This window comes from Oncorhynchus clarkii, chromosome 10, assembly GCF_045791955.1.
Source record: "Oncorhynchus clarkii lewisi isolate Uvic-CL-2024 chromosome 10, UVic_Ocla_1.0, whole genome shotgun sequence".
NCBI classification, from domain to species: domain Eukaryota; kingdom Metazoa; phylum Chordata; class Actinopteri; order Salmoniformes; family Salmonidae; genus Oncorhynchus; species Oncorhynchus clarkii.
In genome coordinates this window covers 63034803-63060544 of record NC_092156.1, presented here as the reverse complement: position 1 = coordinate 63060544, position 25742 = coordinate 63034803, and the positions used below count along the sequence as shown (strand labels likewise).

The 25742-nt window shown below is 44.3% G+C and overlaps 2 protein-coding genes across 3 annotated transcripts in view; one reads left to right on the top strand and one right to left on the bottom strand.

The window, feature by feature from the left end:
* The window catches only part of LOC139419709 (deoxycytidylate deaminase-like), a 35401-nt gene extending 28214 nt beyond the window's left edge, over positions 1–7187 (bottom strand). The window contains exons 1-2 of the mRNA XM_071169694.1: positions 6958–7187; positions 2667–2784 (exon numbers count right to left, since the gene is read on the bottom strand). Coding sequence (XP_071025795.1) covers positions 2667–2784; positions 6958–6998 — 159 coding nt within the window. The 5' untranslated portion in view covers positions 6999–7187. The remainder of the gene's footprint in view (positions 1–2666; positions 2785–6957) is intronic.
* Positions 7188–20926: 13739 nt separating this feature from the next.
* LOC139418990 (protein WWC2-like) overlaps positions 20927–25742 on the top strand; it is a 58638-nt gene continuing 53822 nt past the window's right edge. The window contains exon 1 of one of the 2 annotated variants that reach the window (XM_071168790.1): positions 20927–21422. In XM_071168790.1, coding sequence (XP_071024891.1) covers positions 21289–21422 — 134 coding nt within the window. In that variant the 5' untranslated portion in view covers positions 20927–21288. The remainder of the gene's footprint in view (positions 21423–25742) is intronic. The other variant, XM_071168788.1, reaches the window with a different exon arrangement.

Below are 25742 nucleotides of genomic sequence, written 5' to 3'. Positions count from 1 at the left end.
AAAAAAATCTATTTAATCCAGTTTGAATTCAGGCTGTAACACAATAAAATGTGGAACAAGTCAACAGGTGTGAATAGTTTCTAAAGGCACTAACTCCCAGCAGCAGGTGTGGAGTCAGAAGGAGGGAGGGATGGAGGATTACTGGATCCGTAGACCCCCTGCTGTGCCCAACTGGCCTCTCCCCCCTCTGTCCCCCTTCCTTCCCCTGGGGTTGAGCTTATCACAGAGGAGCAGAGTCAGCTCTCATCGAGGGCTGGACGATATGGCCAGCATATCATGGTATTTTTCTAATGTTTGACGGTATATTTTAGTATTTGGTATTTTATTAGGATTCCCATTGTTGCAAAAGCAGCAGCTACTCTTCCTGGGGTCCACACAAAACATGACATAATACAGAACATTAGTCGACAAGAACAGCTCAAGGATAGAACATGTAAAAAATGTATAGGCACACGTGGCCTAAATATCAATACATACAACTATCTACGTCAAATAGGGGAGAGATGAGTGAGGTGTTGCTTTCTGTTTTTTGAAACCAGGTTTGCTCTTAATTTGAGCAATATGAGATGGACCGGAGTTCCACTCAATAATGGCTCTATATAATACTGTACGCTTTCTTGAATTTGGAGACTGTGAAAAGACCCCTGGTGGCATGTCTGGTGGGGTAAGTGTGTATGTGTGTCAGAGCTGTGCGTAAATTGACTATGCAAACAATTTGGGATTTTCAACAATGTTTTTTTATAAAAAGAAGTGATTCAATTCGTAGCCAAGAAAGACTGGCATGCATAGTATTTATATAAGCCTTCTGATTACAACGAAGAGCAAGGCGTGCCACTCCCTTACAGCACTCGACTGGACAATAATTAAGATTAGATAAAACTGGAGCCTGCAGGACATCTCTATCACGTACAAACCTCTCCCCATCTTTACAACCATTACAATCACGGTCAAAACATATAGATTCAAACTATCTAAGGTAACACCAAGTAATTTAGTCAACTTCTTCAACAGCCACACCATTCATTACCAGATTCAGATCTAGAACTTAGGGAATGATTTGTACCAAATACAATGCTGTTAGTTTTAGAGAAGTTCAGGGCCAGTTTATTACTGGCCACCCATTCCAGAACAGACTGCAACTCTTTAAGGGTTTCAGTGATTTCATTAGCTGTGGTTCATATGTTGACATTATTTTATGGTTTTGAATAATATAAATATTTGTATTTATTTATGAGTAGTGCGTGACCCTAGGGTGGAAACACAAGTGATTTCAATGGGTCTCTCCATTCTGATTGTTTTATACTGTTCAATTAAACTTCATAAATGTCTGCCTTTCCTGCACTAATTTGAGATCATATCCACACTCCACATAGCGCTGCACACTATTGGCAAATGTTGCAATTGCGTTTAACCAAATGTTGCAATTTGACATGCGATTTAAACACTTGGGTGAACTGTTGGAATCATAGAAATATTATTATTATTTTAATTCAATAGTTAGAATATAATAGTGGGCATAGAGTGTTTGACATGACAACGAATGAAAATGCCAGGGAGGAGTCATTGTGATAGGGTAGGAACCAAAGTTACTACATTAAAAATTCTCTTCGCTACTTCATGTAGCTTACACTCATGCTTTGTCTAATACTCTTTGGTTTAGAAGCATGTTGCACAAACATGCTGATTTAGGCCTAAACTGTCACTGGTATCAGGCTTGTATAGCTAGCTAGTTTTGCTCTGACTCAGTACATTTATTAGCTAGCTATAACTAGCAATTAGCATTAGCGGTTAACATGATTTAGTGACAACTTGCTAAGAAGAGACTAGCTGTTTGCAGATTTCTATTACTGAACGAAAGTGTCGTGGTCGAGCAACAACAAAAGCGCTCCTTGAGTGACAGGGGGCGGAGCTAGGGCGAGAGAGACTTTTATATTTACTCACACACTAAAGTGCACATACACACTTCCATACATCTGGATCAAATCTTTTATTGATTTAAATTCCCTAATAAACCCTGCATAGTCCAGACTTCCCTCAAGACATCTCTTTTTGACCAAATATTTTTAGGATTGAAAACCTGTAGCCATTCCCCCCCCCTCCATTTCACTGATATCCCTCACTCCATCCATCCACTTCTGTGGGTCAGAAATCCATTTCAAAACAAGCTCTAGGTTGATCATCAAACTAGACAGCGCAGTGCAGACAGGGGGTATAGGTGTCGAAACAAATCAAAACAGACATCCAACTTGGCGCTTACAGGCCTACACCAGAAAACCAATCCCTGACTAAGGCAGACAAGGGCTAAGGCCTCCAACTGCTTGAAACACCCCCCAAACCAGGTGCTCGCCCCACAGCCGAGAACTCTGGGAACTCAATCAAATACCCGCCGCCGCCTTGACCGGCAGTGTCAAAGAGAGGCGTCCGTGCCAGGGCCTGATCAGAAAAGCAGGGAGGCCTTATTGAGGGCGAAGGGCCTGACATCTGGATTAATATTTAACAACAGGTGGGGCTGTGGACGCCTTACACAGCCGTGGTAGAGAGAGAAATGGAGAGAAAGGTGGTTGGAGGGCCAGGATCAATGAAGAGGGGGTTAGGGGGTGGTGATGTTACCTAGGATCTTGAATGCTTCTTTGAGTTGTGTGTGTGTTATATATATACACGTTTACCTGTGAGCTGGGATCCTTGCTTCTCTGAGCTGAAAGGAAAGCTACAGCCATGAAATATTCAGGCCACTCCAGGTAGTCCTCACGCTTTTTCGTCTGAGCAGGATCAGAGGCCGGGGTCCTGATGGAGGGGAAAAGAGGAGAGGGAGAAAGGACAGAGAGAAAAGAAAATGGAGAAAGGTCAGAACGGGAGGATAGAAGGAGAGAGACAAACATGAAGACAAAAGAAAATGGAGGTCAGAAAAATGGGCAAAAGAATAGTGAGAAAGAGAAGAGGAGAAGGGGGAAAGAGAAAAGGAGGGTAGCGTTAAAGGTTGAGGAGGGAAGGAGAACGGGGGAGTCAGAGGGATAAGACAGAATAGAAGGAAAGTGACAAGGTAGTGAGGGATGGCGTAAAAACAAAAATAGAACCTTCAAAAGGCTTGTTTGTCAAAAAGGAGCAGTCAGTGGCATTGGTCGCGTGTTTCACTTGAGGTCAGCATGATGTAGTCTCGGTCTCCGTCCTCTTGCTTTACAAAGGAAAACACGTGCTGGCGTGAACGCAAACACAAGTTCAGTCGGACACTTCACACACACATCCTCACAAGGCCACCAGTGCGACGATTCAAAGGGCTTCAAACCTGGGTCTTAACCCCACTGAGAACAGACGCCCACTCCCTATAATTACAACACCCCTGTCTAGAGACCTCACTATCTCAGCGTACATTCTTTGTGTTTTGAAAACCATTATATCCTCTCTTTACTGCTGTGCTCCAGGCCACTCACCCACCATTACAGATCCAGACACAGGAACCGGGAGCTATTATGGGTACAGTCGCAGAAAGTCCCACTGGGTCAGGCTGGAGCACCTTGGAAACTGAAGCAGCAGTACCCAGCAATTAAATCCTACCCATCTGGCTGTCACACCAACCTAGGGCGGATCGTGCCATAGATCTAGGCCTAGATGCCACGTCTGCCTGTCTACAAAGCACTCTCTAAAGTGGATCCAAAGACACAGTGACGGCAGAAGAGGAAGGGATACTTTGAACTCCTCCACAGTTTGGAGTGTGATCTCTCGGCCGTGCGTTTTGACCTTTCAATTAAACCCTACCCACCTGGCTGTCACATGACAAAGAAATTAAAGAGTGGCCCTATTGCCCTAGGTTGGCAACCGAGACCCATTGTTGTCCGGCAATGCACGACATCTGCCTGTCTACAAAGACAAGATTGGTGATGTCTTTCGCCTATACCCCCGCAGACACGACTGGACTAGAAAGAAATGAAGGGATCAAAGAGAGAGGGAGAAAGAGAGATGCGTTTGGAGTCCGACACTTTGAACTCCTTCACAGCTCGGACTGTGAGATCTCTCGTCCCTACGTTTCAAAATTGGCTAATGGTTGACAGCATGCGGAGCAAGACTGCCAAACGGGGACAAACTTTAAAGTGAAGTGACATTTCCAGGCGTTCGGACGCATTAAGTGGCGCACATCATAGGGCAGAGGGGCCGTCGTTGTGCAAAAGACAAAGAAACTGCTCGTTTGTTTTTCATTGTGGCTTGATCAAATGTGGCATATTGCATTTAATTAGGCCTAAATAATCTAGTTAGAGAGGCTGTTGTAAAATAATTTACAGTTGATGTAGAGATTTGATTTGTTCAAACTGTTTAATAACACAAGATGAGAGGAATAAAACATTCGGTTGAGTAGGCCTCCACCTTCCAATACAGACCTTCAATTTGATCCAGCTTTTTAGGGAGTGTCTGACTCTTCCTTGATACATCTAATTAAGCATTGGTCTCCGGGGAAGCTTTGGTAGCTTAAACGTCTTCTGTTATCAATTTGTGCAGAAGGGCCTTCCTTCTCATTATTCATTAAAGCATCACTGAACCGGCCGCAAACCTTAATATCTCCCCACCGGAGACCTGACACCTGGTGGTGTTCACACGGTCATTCAGAAGCCTGGAATCTTCCTGCTGTCATATGTTCAAATGCTGACATAGAATTACAATGACTAGGACAGTGAGACATCCCATTCCCCAATTGCATGCCGCTCAAGTTCAATTCATTGTAATTATATGGTTCTCCTATACTGCTCCAATGCCAGCTGCTGCTGTGGTCTCAGTGTCACCCAGGACATTAGTCCTTTAATGAGACGCAGATGAGTGTGTTCGCTCCCCTGGGCTCTACAGGCTTTCCCAGGCACCAGATTGTCATAGAGGTCCTACACTCTGCAGAACGGTGGTTGGCCTTCCAAAACAGGATTTTCAACCGTACAGCTGCTGGGAGAAGAGATAACATGACATGGGGTAATTCTTCCTGGGCGTTCTCCCTTCTGGGGTTTATTATTCCCGCAAATGCCTATTCCTTATTGGCTTAATGAGCTGGAGGATTAGGCTATCATCACACTTCCAAGCAGCACATCAAAATAGGACTTTTCCTGGCTATACTCGGCCCTATATCGTAGGCTCTATCTGGGAACAGAATGTAGAAAATTAAGGCATTAGGCTACCTAGTTTAGTGAAAGTGCACAAAGCCGGTCAGAAAGGGACGCTCGACATAGTGAGTGGTATTAGGGAAGGCAGGAAGGCCCTTCAGAATGCCAAGTTTGCCAACATGCATGTTGCGTGGGGATGGAAATGTCAGAGGTACGCGACCTAACTCAATACATGTACCCTATTGTTGCTACCATAGAATTAGGAATTTAATAGGACATTTATGGTTGCAACCAGTTCAGAGTTGATATGGAATAGACAGGCCTATATGCCTAGACTTCAGCACCAGCATTCTTCACAGCAATGATGAGAATGCAAACTCAGAGCTTGGTCAGAAGAACATGACCAAACTGTCAACTCGATGGCAAGCAACAGTTACTCTGAAGGCAGCCTAAAGAGTTCAGGCTGAGGGTTGACATGGAAAAGGTATAGGCCTTCAGCCAAAGCATTCTTCACATCAATGAAGGTGATACAAGTGTAAGCAGAGCAGAGAGCCGAATACATTTGAAGGCTGAACTAGTAAAAAGAGAACAGCTGTGTGCCGTACACTAAAAAATATTTATGATGAAGGCTAAACATGATGCAACCAGTCTCAAAATGTCATCCAGATTTCAGTCAACCACATCCGGAACTCAAGCCTTCATAACAGCGTGAAATCACGGTGGAAAGAGACTGTTATCGAGCTAGGCCCTGGGAGGCACCGGCTCATTTTGGGGGATCAAAACAGCCAAAGTGGGCCCTCAGCCAGCTTAAAGTGGTGGTGAAGAGGGCCAGGGGCCACAGGGGTTGGCCCAGGTCCTCTTCACCATTCTGGGCTCCTGGCACTCTGCTGGGTGTCAGGAATCCCTCCAGGTGTGTGCGAGACGATTGAGGGCATGTTACGGGTGGAGCTAGAGTGCTCCTTGTGTTTGACATTTGACACAGAGTCAGAGTGACAGTGTGGTTGGGACTAGGAGTAGTGTGTGTGGGATGTGTGTTTGTGTCCTCATTGCCCTCCTGCGCGTTAGCTTATTCCCTGTGCCAACACTGCTGCCATTCCATGGGCACACACTCAAGGGTGGGGGGAGACACGTCCTCCCTTTTTGAGGGCCACGGATTCATATTGCACTCGTTTCAGCTGAAGAGAAACTGTGTGTGTGTCACAGCTTATGCAGTATCCATATTCTACATCTTACACATCCCACCCCCATGTCTTTCACCAAGATGGCATAGGGAACTAAGGGGAGTAGATAGAATATTACCTGAGCTAAATACAAAACAGACACAGGAGGGGAGGGGGGCTAAGTGATAATCATGTCTGAAGAGGATAGGATGATATTTTATCCTGAGAATGGCTACGGTGGTTTCTAAGGTGTGAAGTCCTTTTCTGACTTTGCGTCGAGACACACACACGGAATGTGATGACTGTTGAAGTTGCCAACCCTCCCCAGTACACACACACACACACACACACACACACACACACACACACACACACACACACACACACACGTTCCCAATGCAGTTAGTAGTTTTTTGGCAGGCATACATTAAGTGCCTAGCTTTAATGTGACCTTATTTCAATACACTGTACAGTAACTTAGCTAGCTATCTATCTTACATGTCTAATGACTTTCTGAAAATGCTGCTAACAACAAACGCGAGCTATGTTTATATAATGACGTTGTAGCGTTGTGTGTTATCAAAGAACTGAAAGAGTTGGCTAGCTAGATACTACTACTTAGCCTAGCTAGCTAGTCCTACCGTGAAACGCACGCAACCAAACAACTGACAATTCGCTGCTAACTTCAAAATGAAAAGTAAAAACAAAACAAAAAAAGTTACCCATTCAGTTGAGATGTCTCGTTCTTCATTTCATGGCTCATCTTTGCTTCTGTGCTGGCAAGCTGCAGGTGATGTGTCGCCTAGCTGATACTGGCATACCGCGTCACAGATAGGACCTAGGACAAGACACAAGGCATGAAAATCTCCCGCGCTTGAAAATGTCACGTGGTCCAACCACCAGCCTATATTAGGGAATGTGTAAATCCACGTAGTTGTCTTGTTGAACGAACATCTGTAGAGCGCGTCAAACTACAGTTAGCCTTCCAATGTGGACTTCTGTGAACAATATGTAAAACCTGCGGAATGTGTGTGCTCTCTGCCACTGTAAACTGAAGCTGAAGCTGCATAGGACCAAAAACAGTAAAGTGAGTGACAGAATATATCCTCCTCCCCGCCACTACGTGGCAGTCATGTGTTTTACTAAAACCACAGATTAAAATAAAGGAGATTATACCATAATTCTGTTACCGAATTGTACATCTGCATCAGGGAAGAACAGTTACAGTAACACCTCTGACTAACTGTGACGACACACACAGCCACACACCTCTGACTCTCTGTGAGGACACACACAGCCACACACCTCTGACTTTCAGTGAAGACACACACAGCCACACACCTCTGACTCTCTGTGAGGACACACACAGCCACACACCTGACCACACACACAGCCACACACCTCACACACACACAACCACACACCTCTGACTCTCTGTGACCACACACACAGTCACACAGCTAGCTCCTTGTTCTATGTGGCTAAGTTTTCCAAAAACTATGTTAAATATCTGCCCTGAATTAAGATTCAATGATGTCTGCAGAAAGAATGGGGTGTCAGCTATGACATGACACCTTGAGTTTGAAAAAATATATTTTGGTTATTGAACTGATTCATCTTACCTGGTAAAATACCGGGTAAAGTAAGTGAAGTGGATTTCACTTGGTAACTGAATTACGGTAACATAATTACATCATGGGTCCCAGATCTGTACTACACAGAAATTCCTAATTATAGAATTCTCTGCATTTTATTTTACCCTTATTTTACCAGGTAAGTTGACTGAAAACACGTTCTCATTTACAGCAACGACCTGGGGAATAGTTACAGGGGAGAGGAAGGGGGATGAATCAGCAAATTGTAAACTGGGGATGATTAGGTGGCTTGATGGTACAGTATGAAGACCAGATTGGGAATTTAGAGTAGTGATGTATCCTGAATAGGTACACAAAGGGAGAAATATGCAATATCTTCCTTTGCATATATGGGTATTATTCTACAAACATGCTATTGTTCTAATGAGTTCTGCCCCCAAACAAGACCACATTTGTTTTATTTTATTGAACCTTTATTTAACCAGGTAGGCTAGTTGAGAACAATTTCTTAATTTGCAACTTCGAAATGGCCAAGATAAAGCAAAGCAATGTGACACAGACAATAACACAGAGTTACACATGGAGTAAACAATAAACAAGCCAATAACACAATAAAGTAGAAAAAAGAAAGTATATATACAGTGTGTGCAAAAGGCATGAGGAGGTAGGCAATAAATAGGCCATAGGAGCGAATAGTTACAATTTAGCAGATTAACACTGGAGTGATAAATGAGCAGATGATGATGTGCAAGTAGAGATACTGGTGTGCAAAAGAGCAGAAAAGTAAATCAAATAAAAACAGCATGGGGATGAGGTAGATAGATTGGGTGGTCTATTTACAGATGGACTATGTACAGCTGTAGCGATCGGTTAGCTGCTCAGATAGTTGATGTTTAAAGCTACTGTGCTGTGCTGTGATGTCCAAACTTGTGAAACATAGACGTCTATGATTGGTTCAGATTTGATCTGGTCCGGACCAACCAAATCTGTGTGCCGTCATGGTAAAAAATGATTTGTTCTTAACTGACTTGCCTAGTTAAATAAAGGTGAAGTAAAAAAATTAAAACAATATAGTAGAATTCAGTACAGGACAGTAGAGTAGAGCAGTGGTTCCCAACCTTTTCGGTTACTGTACCACCAACTATTTTGCTCTGCCTGGAGTACCCCTTATTTACCCCCTCATGTGCATTTTACCAGTAGGCCTATGGTCTCATGAGTCTTCTCAAGTACCCCCTGTGGATAGGTCAAGTCCCCTTAGGGGTCCTAGTACCCCTGGTTGGGAACCACTGAAGTAGAGTATAGTACAATACATTATGCTGTACTCTATTGTACTGTACTCTACTTTACTGTAGGCCTACTGCACTGAACTACTTTACTGTAGGCCTACTGCACTGAACTACACTCTACTTTACTGTAGGCCTACTGCACTGAACTACACTCTACTTTACTGTAGGCCTACTGCACTGAACTACACTCTACTTTACTGTAGGCCTACTGTAATGAACTCTACTTTACTGTAGGCCTACTGCACTGAACTACACTCTACTTTACTGTAGGCCTACTGCACTGAACTACACTCTACTTTTCTTTACTTTACTGTATTGCACTCTACTGTACTCCACTGTGCTTCCCTGTACTGTACTGTATTGTGCTTTCCAAACTTATGAAACATAGAAGTACATGATTGGTTCAGATTTGGTCTATACCAATCTACGTCTGTGGACGTTGAAATCAAGGCGGGTCCGGACCAAGACAATTATGTCGAAATGAAATTAAGGCCAGGGTGGACTGACCAAATTTCACCTACTTTTCAACGTCCATAGATGTCCATGTCGGTCGGTGCTCAGTGGGTGCAGATGCTGGTTACAGTAACTGGAAAGCGAGGGTAAGTGTTGGTAAGTTCCAGGAGAGGTCGAATGAACTGGATCTGAACATAACAGTATGCCAGTGGAAGGGAAGACAGTAGCAAGTGACCTAGCTATGGTTTGTGACTACTATGATTCCTCATTGTAGCCAATTCAATAATTACAAGTTTTAATCACTTAATAATTCATAAACAAAAATGTATATCAGTAAAAACACTAACTAATTGGTATGTCTATCTTTACTTGTTACTTCTGTGAACTTTGTATTTACAATGATTTTTGTTCTTCACTGGTTGCCATTTTCTTGTGGCAACAGGTCACACATCTTCCTGCTGTAGTAGGCACACTCTCTCTCACTCTCTCTCTCTCTCTCTCTCCGCCCCTCTCTCTCCCTCCCCCTTCTGCCACTTTCAGGAGGAATGGATCTCCAAGAGATATTGGCCAGATGCATTGAATTCCACTGTTGCTAAACCAATTAAGATTAAAATGGCTTTTTCCTACGGAATGCATCAGTCATGCTGTTGTTGATTACGTAAATATGTATATCAGTAGTTTGTTTAGGTGTTTGTTTGAGTTGAATAGGGAGTGTATTGACAACTAACGTTTTCTCTCTCCTCCTCTCTCCTCTCTCTCTCTCTCTCTTTGATGCAGGCTCTATTTTCACCAAAGATGTTTCCCTCTGCCTCGTGTTGACCATGTCAAACTCATGATGGTGCCCTTCTCAAAATGGTGTTTGACTGACTGGTCCGAAAAGGTAGTCTCACTTGGCCAGACTTACACACAGGCATCGGATGGGAACGAGACTTCTAGAAGGGTAACAAAGGTATTAACTTCAGTCCAATTACATCATACCTTAACCCCTGACATCATGTCTTAGCGCCGTACCATAGGTGTCCGTATCTGTAAAAGTGCTCGAGCGATATCCTATGTCAATGTATAGTGTGACAGATTACTGCTAAAATAGACGTCATCATTATGCAACTTACTGTTGTATTCTAGTACGTTTGAGTACGTTCAAGCTAATTCTGCTGTAGTAGAATTGTTCAATGGATTGTTTACAGTTAAAGTGAGTTTAGGGGATAAAACAGGTAACTTTGAGATGACTTTGGCTTTGAAGGGGTCGCTGGGGGAGGGGGGGGGGGAAGATGGGTGGAACTGCTCTCAGCAACATCAAAGCTCTACTTACAATTAGAGCAATTTTAGCAGCTTAGCTAATAGCGGTAGAGGACTGAACCAGAGGTAGCATCTGAAGAAAGCCATGTCTGAGTGTCAAATGGCACCCTATTCCCTATATAGTGCACTACTTTTGACCAGGGGCCCAATCATTATCTCACCATGTAGGGAATAGGGTTCTATTTGGGATGTAGCACATGACTACCAACGACAAGAATGCTGCGGAATTCTCGTGTTAAACCACAAGTAGAGCGGAGAGCCCACTGACCTAACTCTCCAGAAATGTGCTTAGCAGCTAAAGCTTCACCACCACCACACAATGAAGTCTATGGAGAACTCAGAGAAAACTGATGAACAAGTGTTTATCTGTATTTTCCTGGAAATATTGAAATGAATGGAAGATACTGTATTTCTCTGTCTTGGTGGTTTAAAATGAAATTCTTGAAAGGGTTTTGTTTGACCCTTAAAGAAGTGTCTGTTGGTTCATTAGAATGTACAGGTAATTGCCAAATTAAAGGAAACACCAACATAGAGTGTCTTACTAGGGTGTTGGGCCACCACAGGCATTGGCTTAGATTCTACAAGTGTCTGGAACTCTATTAGAGGGATGCGACACCATTCTCCCACGAGAAATTACATCATTAGGTGTTTTGTTGATGGTGCTGGGAAACGCTGTCTCAGGTGCCGCTCCAGAATCTACCATAAGTGTTCAATTGTGTTGAGATCTGGTGACTGAGACGGCCATGGCATAGGGTTTATATCTTTTTTATGTTCATCAAACTATTCAGTGACCACTCGCACCCTGTGGATGGGGGAATATTTATGTCATGTACTGTCATGTTGTGTCTTGTCTCTGTCCTTTCCCTTCACCCTGTCTCCCTCTGCTGGTCGTTGTTAGGTTACCTTCTCCCCCGCTTTCCCCCAGCTGTTCCTTGTCTCCTCTGACTACCCATTCACCCCGTTTCCCACCTGTTCCCTTTTTCCCTCTGATTAGGTCCCTATATCTCTCTCTGTTTCTGTTCCTGTCCTTGTCGGATTCGTGTTTGTTGTGTTTCATGCCTGAGCCAGACTATCGTCATGTTTGCTGTAACCTTGTCCTGTCCTGTCGGAATCTGCCGGTCTATCTGAGCCTACCTATGTTTGGTTATTAAAGAAGCTCTGTTTAAGTTAGTTCGCTTTTGGGTCCTCATTCACTCACCATAACAGAAGAATCCGACCAAGAATGGACCCAGCGACTTCGGATCCTCTCCACTCAGCCGTCGGGATCCAGGGAGCGATGCTAGGCAGACACGAGCAGGAAGTGTCTGCTGCTCGACATGCCGTTGAGACCCTGGCCACCCAAGTCTCCAACCTCACAGAACAGGTTCACCATCTCCGCCTCGATCCACCGGCCACTTCCAGGGCTTGCGAATCTCCGGAGCCCAGAATCAATAACCCGCCGTGTTACTCTGGGGAGCCCACTGAATGCCGCTCGTTCCTCACCCAGTGTGATATTGTGTTTTCTCTCCAGCCCAACACTTACTCCAGGAGCACTGCTCGTGTCGCCTACGTCATATCTCTCCTTATTGGACGGGCTCGTGAGTGGGGCACGGCAATCTGGGAGGCAAGGGCTGAGTGTACTAACCAGTATCAGGACTTTAAGGAGGAGATGATACGGGTTTTTGATCGATCTGTTTTTGGGGAGGAGGCTTCTTCCCTATGTCAAGGCAATCGATCCATAACAGACTACTCTATTGAGTTTCGCACTCTTGCTGTCTCCAGTGGCTGGAACGAGCCGGCCTTGCTCGCTCGTCTTCTGGAGGGTTTCCGCGCAGAGGTAAAGGATGAGATTCTCTCCCGGGAGGTTCCTTCCAGCGTGGATTCCTTGATTGAACTCGCTATTCGCATTGAGCGACGGGTTGATCTTCGTCACCGAGCTCGTGGAAAGGAGCTCGCGCTCTCCGTCGCCTCCCTCTCCGCATCACTACCATCTTCCTCTGCCGGCTCGGGTGCTGAGCCCATGCAGCTGGGAGGTATCCGCATCTCGACTAAGGAGAGGGAACGGAGAATCACCAACCGCCTCTGTCTCTATTGCGGTTCTGCTGGTCATTTTGTCACTTCATGTCCAGTAAAAGGCCAGAGCTCGTCAGTAAGCGGAGGGCTACTGGTGAGCGCTACTACTCCTGTCTCTCCTTCAAGATCCTGCACTACCTTGTCGGTCCATCTACGCTGGACCGGTTCGTCAGCTTCCTGCAGTGCCTTAATAGACTCTGGGGCGGAGGGCTGTTTTATGGACGAGACCTGGGCTCGGGAACATGACATTCCTCTCAGACAGTTAAAGGAGCCCACGGCCTTGTTCGCCCTGGATGGTAGTCCTCTCCCCAGGATTCAGCGTGAGACGCTACCTTTAACCCTCACTGTTTCTGGTAATCATAGTGAAACCATTTCTTTTTTAATTTTTCGTTCACCTTTTACACCTGTTGTTTTGGGCCATCCCTGGCTAGTTTGTCATAATCCTTCCATTAATTGGTCTAGTAATTCTATCCTCTCCTGGAACGTCTCTTGTCATGTGAAATGTTTAATGTCTGCTATCCCTCCTGTTTCCTCTGTCTCTTCTTCACAGGAGGAGCCTGGTGATTTGACAGGGGTGCCGGAGGAATATCACGATCTGCGCACGGTGTTCAGTCGGTCCAGGGCCACCTCTCTTCCTCCACACCGGTCGTATGATTGTAGTATTGATCTCCTTCCGGGAACCACCCCCCCCCCGGGGTAGACTATACTCTCTGTCGGCTCCCGAACGTAAGGCTCTCGAAGATTATTTGTCTGTAGCTCTTGACGCCGGTACCATAGTCCCCTCCTCCTCTCCCGCCGGAGCGGGGTTTTTTTTTGTCAAGAAGAAGGACGGGTCTCTGCGCCCCTGCATAGATTATCGAGGGCTGAATGACATAACAGTGAAGAATCGTTATCCGCTTCCTCTTATGTCTTCAGCCTTCGAGATCCTGCAGGGAGCCAGGTTTTTCACTAAGTTGGACCTTCGTAACGCTTACCATCTCGTGCGCATCAGGGAGGGGGACGAGTGGAAGACGGCGTTTAACACTCCGTTAGGGCACTTTGAATACCGGGTTCTTCCTTTCGGCCTCGCTAACGCTCCAGCTGTCTTTCAGGCATTAGTCAATGATGTCCTGAGAGACATGCTGAACATCTTTGTTTTCGTTTACCTTGACGATATCCTGATTTTTTCACCGTCACTCCAGATTCATGTTCAGCACGTTCGACGTGTCCTCCAGCGCCTTTTAGAGAATTGTCTTTTTGTGAAGGCTGAGAAGTGCACTTTTCATGCCTCCTCCGTCACATTTCTCGGTTCTGTTATTTCCGCTGAAGGCATTAAGATGGATCCCGCTAAGGTCCAAGCTGTCATTGATTGGCCCGTCCCTAAGTCACGCGTCGAGCTGCAGCGCTTTCTCGGCTTCGCGAACTTCTATCGTCGTTTCATCCGTAATTTCGGTCAGGTGGCAGCTCCTCTCACAGCCCTTACTTCTGTCAAGACGTGCTTTAAGTGGTCCGTTTCCGCCCAGGGAGCTTTTGATCTCCTCAAGAATCGTTTTACATCCGCTCCTATCCTTGTTACACCTGACGTCTCTAGACAGTTCGTTGTCGAGGTTGACGCGTCAGAGGTGGGCGTGGGAGCCATCCTTTCTCAGCGCTCCCTCTCTGACGACAAGGTCCACCCATGCGCGTATTTTTCTCATCGCCTGTCGCCGTCGGAACGTAACTATGATGTGGGTAACCGCGAACTGCTCGCCATCCGGTTAGCCCTAGGCGAATGGCGACAGTGGTTGGAGGGGGCGACCGTTCCTTTTGTCGTTTGGACTGACCATAGGAACCTTGAGTACATCCGTTCTGCCAAACGACTTAATGCGCGTCAGGCGCGTTGGGCGCTGTTTTTCGCTCGTTTCGAGTTCGTGATTTCTTATCGTCCGGGCTCTAAGAACACCAAGCCTGATGCTTTGTCTCGTCTCTTCAGTTCTTCAGTAGCCTCCACTGACCCCGAGGGGATTCTCCCTGAGGGGCGTGTTGTCGGGTTGACTGTCTGGGGAATTGAGAGGCAGGTAAAACAAGCGCTCACTCACACTCCGTCGCCGCGCGCTTGTCCTAGGAACCTTCTTTTCGTTCCCGTTCCTACTCGTCTGGCCGTTCTTCAGTGGGCTCACTCTGCCAAGTTAGCCGGCCACCCTGGCGTTCGGGGTACGCTTGCTTCCATTCGCCAGCGTTTTTGGTGGCCCACCCGGGAGCATGACACGCGTCGTTTCGTGGCTGCTTGTTCGGTCTGCGCGCAGACTAAGTCCGGTAACTCTCCTCCTGCCGGCCGTCTCAGGCCGCTTCCTATTCCCTCTCGACCGTGGTCTCACATCGCCTTAGATTTTGTCACCGGACTGCCTTCGTCAGCGGGGAAGACTGTTATTCTTACGGTTGTCGATAGGTTCTCTAAGGCGGCTCATTTCATTCCCCTTGCTAAGCTTCCTTCTGCTAAAGAGACGGCACAAATCATCATCGAGAATGTTTTCAGAATTCATGGCCTTCCGTCAGACGTCGTTTCGGACAGAGGTCCGCAATTCACGTCTCAATTTTGGAGGGAGTTTTGCCGTTTGATTGGGGCTTCCGTCAGTCTCTCTTCCGGCTTTCACCCCCAGTCTAACGGTCAAGCAGAACGGGCCAATCAGACTATTGGTCGCATCTTACGCAGTCTTTCTTTTCGTAACCCTGCGTCTTGGTCAGAACAGCTCCCCTGGGCAGAATACGCCCACAACTCGCTTCCTTCGTCTGCGACCGGGCTATCTCCTTTTCAGAGTAGCCTCGGGTACCAGCCTCCGCTGTTCTCATCTCAGTTCGCCGAGTCCAGCGTCCCCTCCGCTCAGGCTTTTGTCCAACGTTGCGAGCGCACCTGGAAGAGGGTCAGGTCTGCACTTTGCCGTTATAGGACGCAGACTGTGAGGGCTGCTAATAAGCGTAGAACTAAGAGTCCTAGATATTGTCGCGGTCAGAGAGTTTGGCTCTCCACTCAGAACCTTCCCCTTAAGACGGCTTCTCGCAAGTTGACCCCGCGGTTCATTGGTCCGTTCCGTATTTCTCGGGTCATTAATCCTGTCGCAGTTCGACTTCTTCTTCCGCGATACCTTCGTCGCGTCCACCCGGTCTTCCATGTCTCCTGCATCAAGCCCGTCCTTCGCGCCCCCGCTCGTCTTCCCCCCCCCCCCCCCATCCTTGTCGAGGGCGCACCCATCTACAGGGTCCGTAGAATTTTGGACATGCGTCCTCGGGGCCGTGGTCACCAGTACCTCGTAGATTGGGAGGGGTACGGTCCTGAGGAGAGGAGTTGGGTTCCCTCTCGGGACGTGCTGGACCGTGCGCTGATCGAGGATTTCCTCCGTTGCCGCCAGGTTTCCTCCTCGAGTGCGCCAGGAGGCGCTCGGTGAGTGGGGGGGTACTGTCATGTACTGTCATGTTGTGTCTTGTCTCTGTCCTTTCCCTTCACCCTGTCTCCCTCTGCTGGTCGTTGTTAGGTTACCTTCTCCCCCGCTTTCCCCCAGCTGTTCCTTGTCTCCTCTGACTACCCATTCACCCCGTTTCCCACCTGTTCCCTTTTTCCCTCTGATTAGGTCCCTATATCTCTCTCTGTTTCTGTTCCTGTCCTTGTCGGATTCTTGTTTGTTGTGTTTCATGCCTGAGCCAGACTATCGTCATGTTTGCTGTAACCTTGTCCTGTCCTGTCGGAATCTGCCGGTCTATCTGAGCCTACCTATGTTTGGTTATTAAAGAAGCTCTGTTTAAGTTAGTTCGCTTTTGGGTCCTCATTCACTCACCATAACAATTTAATCCTATGAGGGCATAGCCATGGTAGCCAAATAATGGACCAAATCAAATCACATTTTACTGGTCACATACACATGGTTTGCAGATGTTAATGCGAGTGTAGAGAAATGCTTGTGAATAATAATAATAGTCTGCACAGCATTTTTATACATGACCCTAAGCATGATGGGATATTCATTGCTTGATTAACTCAAGAACCACGCCTGTGTGGAACTACATGCTTTCAATATACTTTGTATCCCTCATTTACTCAAGTGTTTCCATTACTTTGGCAGTTACCTGTATATCTGAATCAGTGTTCTGGCATGCTGTAGCTGTATGACACAAAAAGAGGCTACAAATAAAGTATCATCATCATCATCATTTGTTTATGGGAGTAGATCTCATTGATGACATTCTCCCCTCTCTAGAGAGTACCCAGCTAGAGGACCCCCGGGCGGAGTGGAGGAAGGAGCAGGAGAGGATGTTGAAGGAGTACCTGACAGTAGCCCAGGATGCCTTGGTCACCCAGAAAGAGCTGTACCAGGTGAAATGGATGGATTAGTGAATGGATGGATGGAAGGATATATGGATGGATTGATAGGTGAATGAAATAATGACTGAATGGGTGGGTGGGTGAAAGGATGGATGAATTAACAAATAGGATGAGTGAATGGATGAACAAAGGAACACATGAACAAGACTTATTTCCATTGTGATCCTCGTTACCAGGTCAAAGAGCCGTGTTTAATTGGGAGATCTGGTGACTAAGACACACACCCCCCCTATGCTCCTTTGAGATCCCTCTTTCAATGTCACTGATACCTCTTCTTCCAGCCATGGTGGCCAAAATAATGGGCAACTAGGCATTTTTATACATGACCCTAAGCATGATGGAATGTTAATTGTTTAATTAACTCAGGAACCACACCTGTGTGGCAGCACCTGTTTCAATATACTTTGTATCCCTCATTTACTCAAGTGTTTACTTGATTTACTTGTAGGGCGTTGCTATTCCACCCAAAACTACGATGGCAGCCAGTCACCATCCCTGAAGTATCCATCAGCGGAGGCTGGCGAGGGGAGGACAGCTCATAATAATGGCTGGATTGAGCCATCCTGTTCTCAGCAGCATCCACTGGTATCCATTTATCAAATGTGACAGAAGATATGGAAGGAAAGTAGAAGCTTGATTCCTGCCTCGGTCAGCAAATCAGATCAAAAGGTCGGGAATGTCCCTGATCTACCAAATTGAGTTTGGAGATAGTCGGAAAAAAATAAAAAGACAAAGATGTTTACCAGCAGCGATGTGAGAATGATTTATTTCATCATATTGCGTAGTCAGCAGCACTGCAGAAATGGCAGTCTTTCCTGAGCTATTCTCTCCTCTCCTCCTCCCTCGCTCTCTCTCTCTTCCTCCCTCTTTCTTCTCCAACTCTTCTTGATCTATTTCTTGCTTTCATCATCTATCAAACTTCCTCTCTTATTTACCACCCCACTGGGCTCACCACGTCATGGATGGACATTTTTGGTTGAGACGTTGATCAATGAGCCTTTATTCACCCCCTCGAAAAGACTGCCATAAGTTTGTTGAATTCCCAATGTGTTATGACTGTGCTTTCAACTATCTGAAAGCACAACCAAATGACCTGGATTGTAGTTGACAATACATTGAAAGGTCATTTGCAAGTCATCAGTGCTGTTTGAGATTCTGCGACAGATGTTTATAGTGTGAAGCTCTCCAAAGACCTGCGACCTACGCATGCTATCTTGAACATACATGCTTTCATAGTTACAGTAACCTCAAAATGTGGCCATGGTTTAGTTACTCGTTTTGAGGTTGAATAAAAACTGTTACATTAGTTTGTAAGATAGTCTTAACTTTACAAGTCATATCGAATTGAGTTTGGTTGACAACACAACCAAATATCAACGTTAAAGGAGATGTATCTAATGCCTGGATAGTTTCATCTGAGCCACTGGATTAATCCTATTCTTAAACTTTTTTATTTTCTATTTAGTCGGAGATGTGAATCCAACATATCATGTGTTAACAAGTTAATAGGTAAGTTAAGATTACATTTGACATCAACCAAAGCTTGACTCTACGTATATGTATTGTCTATGTTTAGTTTAACCCTGGGTTGAATTGAAGCAATAGCTGTTGAGGACTTTGCAAATGTTACAAAGGCCTAAATGACTTATAGAGTAATGGTTAGATTTCATTTTCCCTATTAAGCCTACCCTTTGGAGTGACTTCGATAGCAACAGTGCATCTATTTAGTTATGAAGAGATCTCTCAATAATAATTCTCATGATTGCACATTGGTTGTAGTCAGTGACAAATATCACAGCTAAGCAGTGGACTGGTTAAAACCCTGGATGGGAGACCAAATGGATAGCTGTAGATAGATTAACTCTCCTGTAGGAGGTGCTGCCTAGCCTATTGTTTTTTTCTGATCGTGTTAGATCTTCAAAGTTATATCCACTATTTCAGAGGTACAAATTCAACATATTATATAAGGGTTGTCTGGAATTGAGGTTACCATGATGACGTAATTCTGTGTTGGAAATTTCACCCTCAAAACAACAGATTACTTTTTGCAAATCCAATGTATTATCCACATAGATTCCAAGTCACAATACGTTGACAAATTACATTGAAACAACATTGATTCAAACAGTTTGTGCCCACTGGGACCTCTCATCCATCTCCTCTCCTCCCTCTCTGTCTCTAAACTTCCCTTTTGTTCATGTCCTCTCTTGAATGTCATATCAACAACATCTCCAGCCCTGCCCTACACTAACCCGTCTTCCATCTATTCTCCTCCCCTCTGTCTGTCTCTCTATCTACCTCTCTGTATTACTCCACTGCTCTCTTGAATTTCAAACAATATTTCCAGCTCTCCCCTTCTGACCTGACTGCCCTCTCCATCTCCTCCCTGGTCTGAATGAGCAGCCTGCGAGGCTGATGAGATGAGGAGGGGAAAGAGAACGGTGCTGTGTACCTCACATCCGAAAACTACATCACACAGACTCTGAGATAGACATATCCCAGCTTTGTTCAGAGAATGAAGTTTTTATCACAAATCTGTTTCTGAAAAGGCCCACCTACAGGGGGATCAAAGGTTCTCTCATAAAGTAAAAAGGATTCATATTGCCATGGACAGAAGTTAACAAAAAGGCAACAATTAGTTGAGAATGGTTGGGAAAAGTTTGAAAAAGAAAAGAACATCCACAGTCTGTGTATTCCTAGAAATAGATTATCTCACTATAGTTCCTTTTGAAGGGGAGACGTTTTCCGATTATTTGTCCAGAAAATGTGTCAAATTGCATCCTAGCCCAAAGAGAACAGACGAGCAATTGAAATTGTATGAATAAAACTGGTGTTTTTCCCCCTGGCCCAGAGTTCACTCAAGGCAATGTCTTGTAGCCTACGTACCCTGTAGTGTGACTCCATAATGCCTTGCAGGATTACAGCTGATGTTTAACCGCAGGAGTGAAGAGCAATGTGATTATTTCACTAGCCACAAAAACAATGCTGTTAGTCTGTTACTTTTATTATTGATCTATGCGTGAGAATCAGCAGGTCTCTAGATAATCACGTGTATATCTGTCAGGGCTATATACAAAGCTGAAATATGCACTGATTCACCCATAACAGTCAGAAATAGAAAATATAATTATATAACATATGCTTTAACGCTGATATATACTGAGTGTACAAAACATTAAGAACACCTTCCTAATATTGACCTGGTCAGACTATGTCATTGAAAGAGCAGGTGTTCATAATGTTTTGTACACCCAGTGTATAGGTCTATAGGTTTATAAGATGCCCTTTACAAAAAGTTCAGGCACCACACCCTAATGGACTAATTTCTCCCCCTTATTCGTATCACAATTACCTTTTACCAGTTCAGTATAGTCACTAATAAAATACTTTTTTGTATTACAGCAATCACAGATTGTCCCTTTAAAGTTATGCAGTGCTGTTAAACTTTCTCTATTATTATGTTTAAGAATTATTTCCCCCAAGTTTATGTAGATATTGAATTATATGCGGACATATCATATTTTATCCCTGTCACTGTCCCATCATCCTATCTGCCTATATTTTGCAATGGTGCATATTTCACCATTCCAAAACGTTTTCTCCCAGTTCTCGCATAGAGCGACAGTGGCCGATAACACAACTATTTAACGCGGCGGTGCAACGTGTCCCGCTTGTCTGGAATGGGGAATGGGACCGTGGGTATGGGACCAAATACTTCGATTGAACCAGTGTAACAAGTCGACAACACACATATTCCACTGGTGATGTGTTGGAAAGGGTTAAGCCACAGGAATGCAACACTCAGGAATGTGCATGCAAATAGATTTATGCTAATGATATGCTAATGTACCGTTTGCTGGGAACGGAGTCAAGTCTGTCTGTCCCGGTCTGTCCAGGCCTATGTGTTCAGCTAGGAACCCAAGATGGAGGACAGGGGAACGCAAAACATGGATCTTTACTGAGTTTTTCCGTCGCTTTTTAGTATTCCACTGGATTTTTTTTCTTCTACCGTACTTATGGCGGAACTTATAGAAGATGAACATGCCTAGAAAAGGGAATGGCCAGCTGCCGTTACCCGACGGCTGGGAAGAAGCGAGGGACTTTGACGGCAAAGTGTTTTATATCGACCACAACACTAAACAAACAAGTTGGATAGACCCGAGGGACAGGTAACGAGCAAGAGTGGCTGTTTGCGAAATTTTGCGAAGTTGACAGGGGGCAGCGTTTGTAAACAGTTCATAAACAGTTTATAAACAGTTTATACAAACCTTTACGTATCGAAACAAAAGGGGTTCGAACAAGTGAATGCCTTGAACAGTAACGTTAACTGTTAACTATTACAGTACGTTAGCTATATGTATTATTATAGTGTGAAACTATCAACACGCCTTTGCTAAGTTAGCTAGCATATCTATTGGTATTGCAAGAACGTGCAGAACGTGTCATTTGAACATATCTAACGTTAGCTATTGCAAAAACGGTGGTAAGTGATAGCTAGTTGCATAGTTTATAGAAATAGAATTTCAGCTGGCTATGCCGGATGTAGCTAGCAGCTAGCTATAGTTTGCTAACTGGATAGCTAACTTTCTCATGCCATGGTTTGGAATAAATTCCTTACGATGCTAACTTTAGCTAGCTAACTGTTTCACAATTTCAAATGAGGATTCAACAAGTCATAGCTAGCTTACGAAGCTAGCACCATTATTCTTATGAGCTAGAAAACCAACGTGCTCATTTTATGCAACTACAGCAAACTCGTGAGCTCTGTTGTTGCTGAGATTCTAGAACTTCTACTGCGTATGATTCCAACAGAGAAGCAAATAGGTACCAAATAAAAGCAATACTAAATTTATTACAGTAAAATAAGCTATAACGTTACATCCATTATCCCAGAGAAGCAAATATGTACAAAATAAAAGCAATACTAAAGTTATTACAGTAAAATAAGCTATAACGTTACATCCATTATCCCAGAGAAGCAAATATGTACAAAATAAAAGCAATACTAAAGTTATTACAGTAAAATAAGCTATTTCATTACTGATGGCTACACTTACTATTTAGTGGTCTATGAAAAAGGCAATTAAAATGCTAAGCAGAAACGCTAGTGAAGACAGTGGAGTCTCCTGCAGTCCCTGAAAGGACCCTGATAATTCATCACTCACTCTGAAATGGTAAAATCTATGGCACTTTTTTTAAAGCTCCAGCTTTCCTAAATTACAATTTTGACTTTTGTACATGTGTCATTAAATTGTCATGAAAAATTGGGAATCTGAGATCCACCAAATTTAGGGGCTCCCAAGTGGCACAGCTGTCTAATGCACTGCATCGCAGTGCTAGAGGCATCACTACAGACCCTGGTTAGATTCCAGGCTGTATCACAACCGGCCGTGATTGGGAGTCCCATAGTGCGGCGCGCGATTGGCCCAGCGTCGCCCGGGTTAGGGTTTGGACGGGGTAGGCCATCATTGTATATAAGAAGTTGTTCTTAAGCCTAGTTAAATAAAATGAAACGTTTCCTCTGGAGAAGTGAAGGCCTCTGGTGCAGATGTATGTTGACTCCTATGATCAAGTCTGCTCTAGCCCACTAATCAATGATATGCTGTGCCTTGGTATTGGATAAATAAAAAACATTTAACACGTAAAACACAATCATCTTAAACTGTAGCATATTTGATTGGCATATTATTACGGGCTAATTTCATGGGGAGGAAGAAACCTAACAGCCCATTGCTTTGAATAATAGGCTAATTCTGTACATTAGCCGGTATTGACACGCACACTTAATTCAATTGAGGCCTTTCTTACCAGGGTTTTATTACATAGGGTTCACCACATGCCACTTATGACAAACCATTAAGCTCTAATTATGAGGATAATTCGTCAGAAAGTCTGGCCGTAATGGAAGGATAATGCCTAGCTGCCCTATGGAATTGCGGGATTCGTTAATGCTAATTTAGTTGTACGTTACAGTGTTGAGTCATGCATAGATAGAACATGGGTAGCTTGATTAAACGCTCAATGACTGAATAATTCTAGTCATTAGCCTAAGTTCTATAGTTTAAATAAACTTGCTTCATATCAATCGCAACAGTAGTCCTATATTGTTGTCATATTGACGCCTCATATGTATGTCAGATGTGTGTTGCTGATTGAAACCTGAGGAGTCGAAAGAGAAGGCCATGTGACACTGTGCTGAAAACGGATGTTCCAGTCTGTGCTCACTCAGACCCCCCTAAGCTGAACGTGCAAGGGTATAATTGAAGCCAAATGCTGCTATAGTGTGTCTTAATGCCTTATACTGTTAGAAAACTGCTAGCCTATAATAGGTGGCATGCCAGCCATTCCTATGAGACCACTACCAGGCATTGTGAATGATATTCATCAAGTTGCTCCCACTTAGAAACAAGCCAAATCATCATTATCCACGGTTCCCTCCCTCCACCTGAACTGCGTCTAGATTCGACACATTCTAGAATGATATGAACTTCCTAGAATGATAGGCTAATACCTCTAATTCTAGAACAGTGTTAATCGGCAAGAACGCTAGGATGCCGTGTCAGGGTGGAAGGGAATCATACTCAGCCCCTTTTCACAATCTCAATCTTGGCCCAGGCTCAGAAATGCTAACGGTATTTACGACCCTAAGGACCTATGTTCAGAGGGGAAGAAATCATATATTGTAAAAACATATTTGACCCGTGGGGGTATGTAGGTCCACTATTAGGCTACTATTGGTCCTGGCCCTGTATTGTCTGTCGATACATTGTTGTGAAGAACATAAATGTTATAAAGATTGTGTGTTCTGAGATAAGAGGGTTCGCTTGACTAATTACCGGCGGCCGTAGCTTTGGCGGCATGCCCTGCTCTTTCCACCTCTGCTACACCTCACATTCCTGTTCAGGAGAGAAGTTGCAGGTAGGCACAGATCTAGGATCAGCTTACTCATCCGACCTACTATGCATTTTGAGATAGTGATGCACCGATATGACATTTTTGGCCGATACCGGTATCCAATATTTTCCTTGCCCCCCAAAAACGATAACGATAACCGATATTTAAAATTTAAGTGTCCTTTTAAGCATTCTAGTACAGTCAAATAGTTAACACACATGGACGCAGCGGTCTAATGCACTGCATCTCAGTGCAAGAAGCGTCACTATAGTCCCTGGTTTGACTCCAGGCTGTATCACATCCGGCTGTGACTGGGAGTCCCATAGGGCGGAGCACAATTGTTCTCAGCGTCGTCTGGGTTTGGCCGGGGTAGGCCTTCGTTGTAAATAAGATTTTTTTCTTAACTGACTTGTCTAGTTAATAAAGGTTACACACACTCACACACACCACACTGACATTTACGTATGTCCCCACTACCAGTAAAACATAATCAAAACATATTTATTTCACTTACTTGCTGTGCTGTTTCATTGTTCATTTGTTCAGTCGTTTAATTTTCAACCAGGATTTCTGTGGAATGCCGTTTGGGTCTTTGCATGTCAAAAAAGATACACGTCAAATAACACTATTTGATGTGTCAAATAGGCTTGTTGACCAATCAGGACCTGATTATGACTGCACGTCGCATAATAATTTAACGCGTTCATACATTTTTTAATGTAGTTATTACACATTGATTACACTGTCACTCGTATTTCATATGTCACAACGATTCATCGATACGTATGCTATGATGCTGGTAAAGTTGTCTCGCTCACCTACAGTGCTGGTCATAAAAAAAGCTAGCTAGTTCATGGATCCAAACAATGTTCTTCCCCAAAAACATAGCAAAACGACATAATCTGTTTCAGTAACTATTTGATTAATGGTGGCCGGACCCATCTATATGAAGCTAGCCACAATAAGGATTAGCCATAATAGTGGATTTTGCCTTCAAAATAAAAGTATGTCATTGACAGCGATGCAAATGCATACAAATTGTAGAATTATGCCATAATTGAATTGATCATCCTAAACTAGGCTGGAATGTTGTTATATGAAATCAACAAAAGACAATCATTTGTTAATTTGACAAAAAATCTGTTGAAATCACACTGGATGTATTATACTTGGGGAGGCAGGTAGCCTAATGGTTAGAGTGATGGTCCAGTAACCAAAAGGTTGCTAGATCAAATCCCCGAGCTGACAAGGTAAAAAATCTGTTCCTCTGCCACTGAACAAGGCAGTTAACCTGCTGTTCCTGAGCTGTCATTGTAAATAAGAATGTGTTCTTAACTGACTTGCCTGGTTAAATAAGTACTTTAGAATTGCATTGGGGGCATACTTATTTCACTCTATGGATTGTGGATCAATGACATGGTGTATCAGTCTACTCAGTGACACCCAGAGAACGTTAGCATTGTAGTTCTTATTGCGGGACTGAAACAGATGTGAATTGAGCCACATTTATTGTCAACCTATGTGTATTCAACACTATTCCAGAGGAAAAACAATACTGCGTGGATGTTTTGGAGTCTGATAACTCTGAGGGGGAT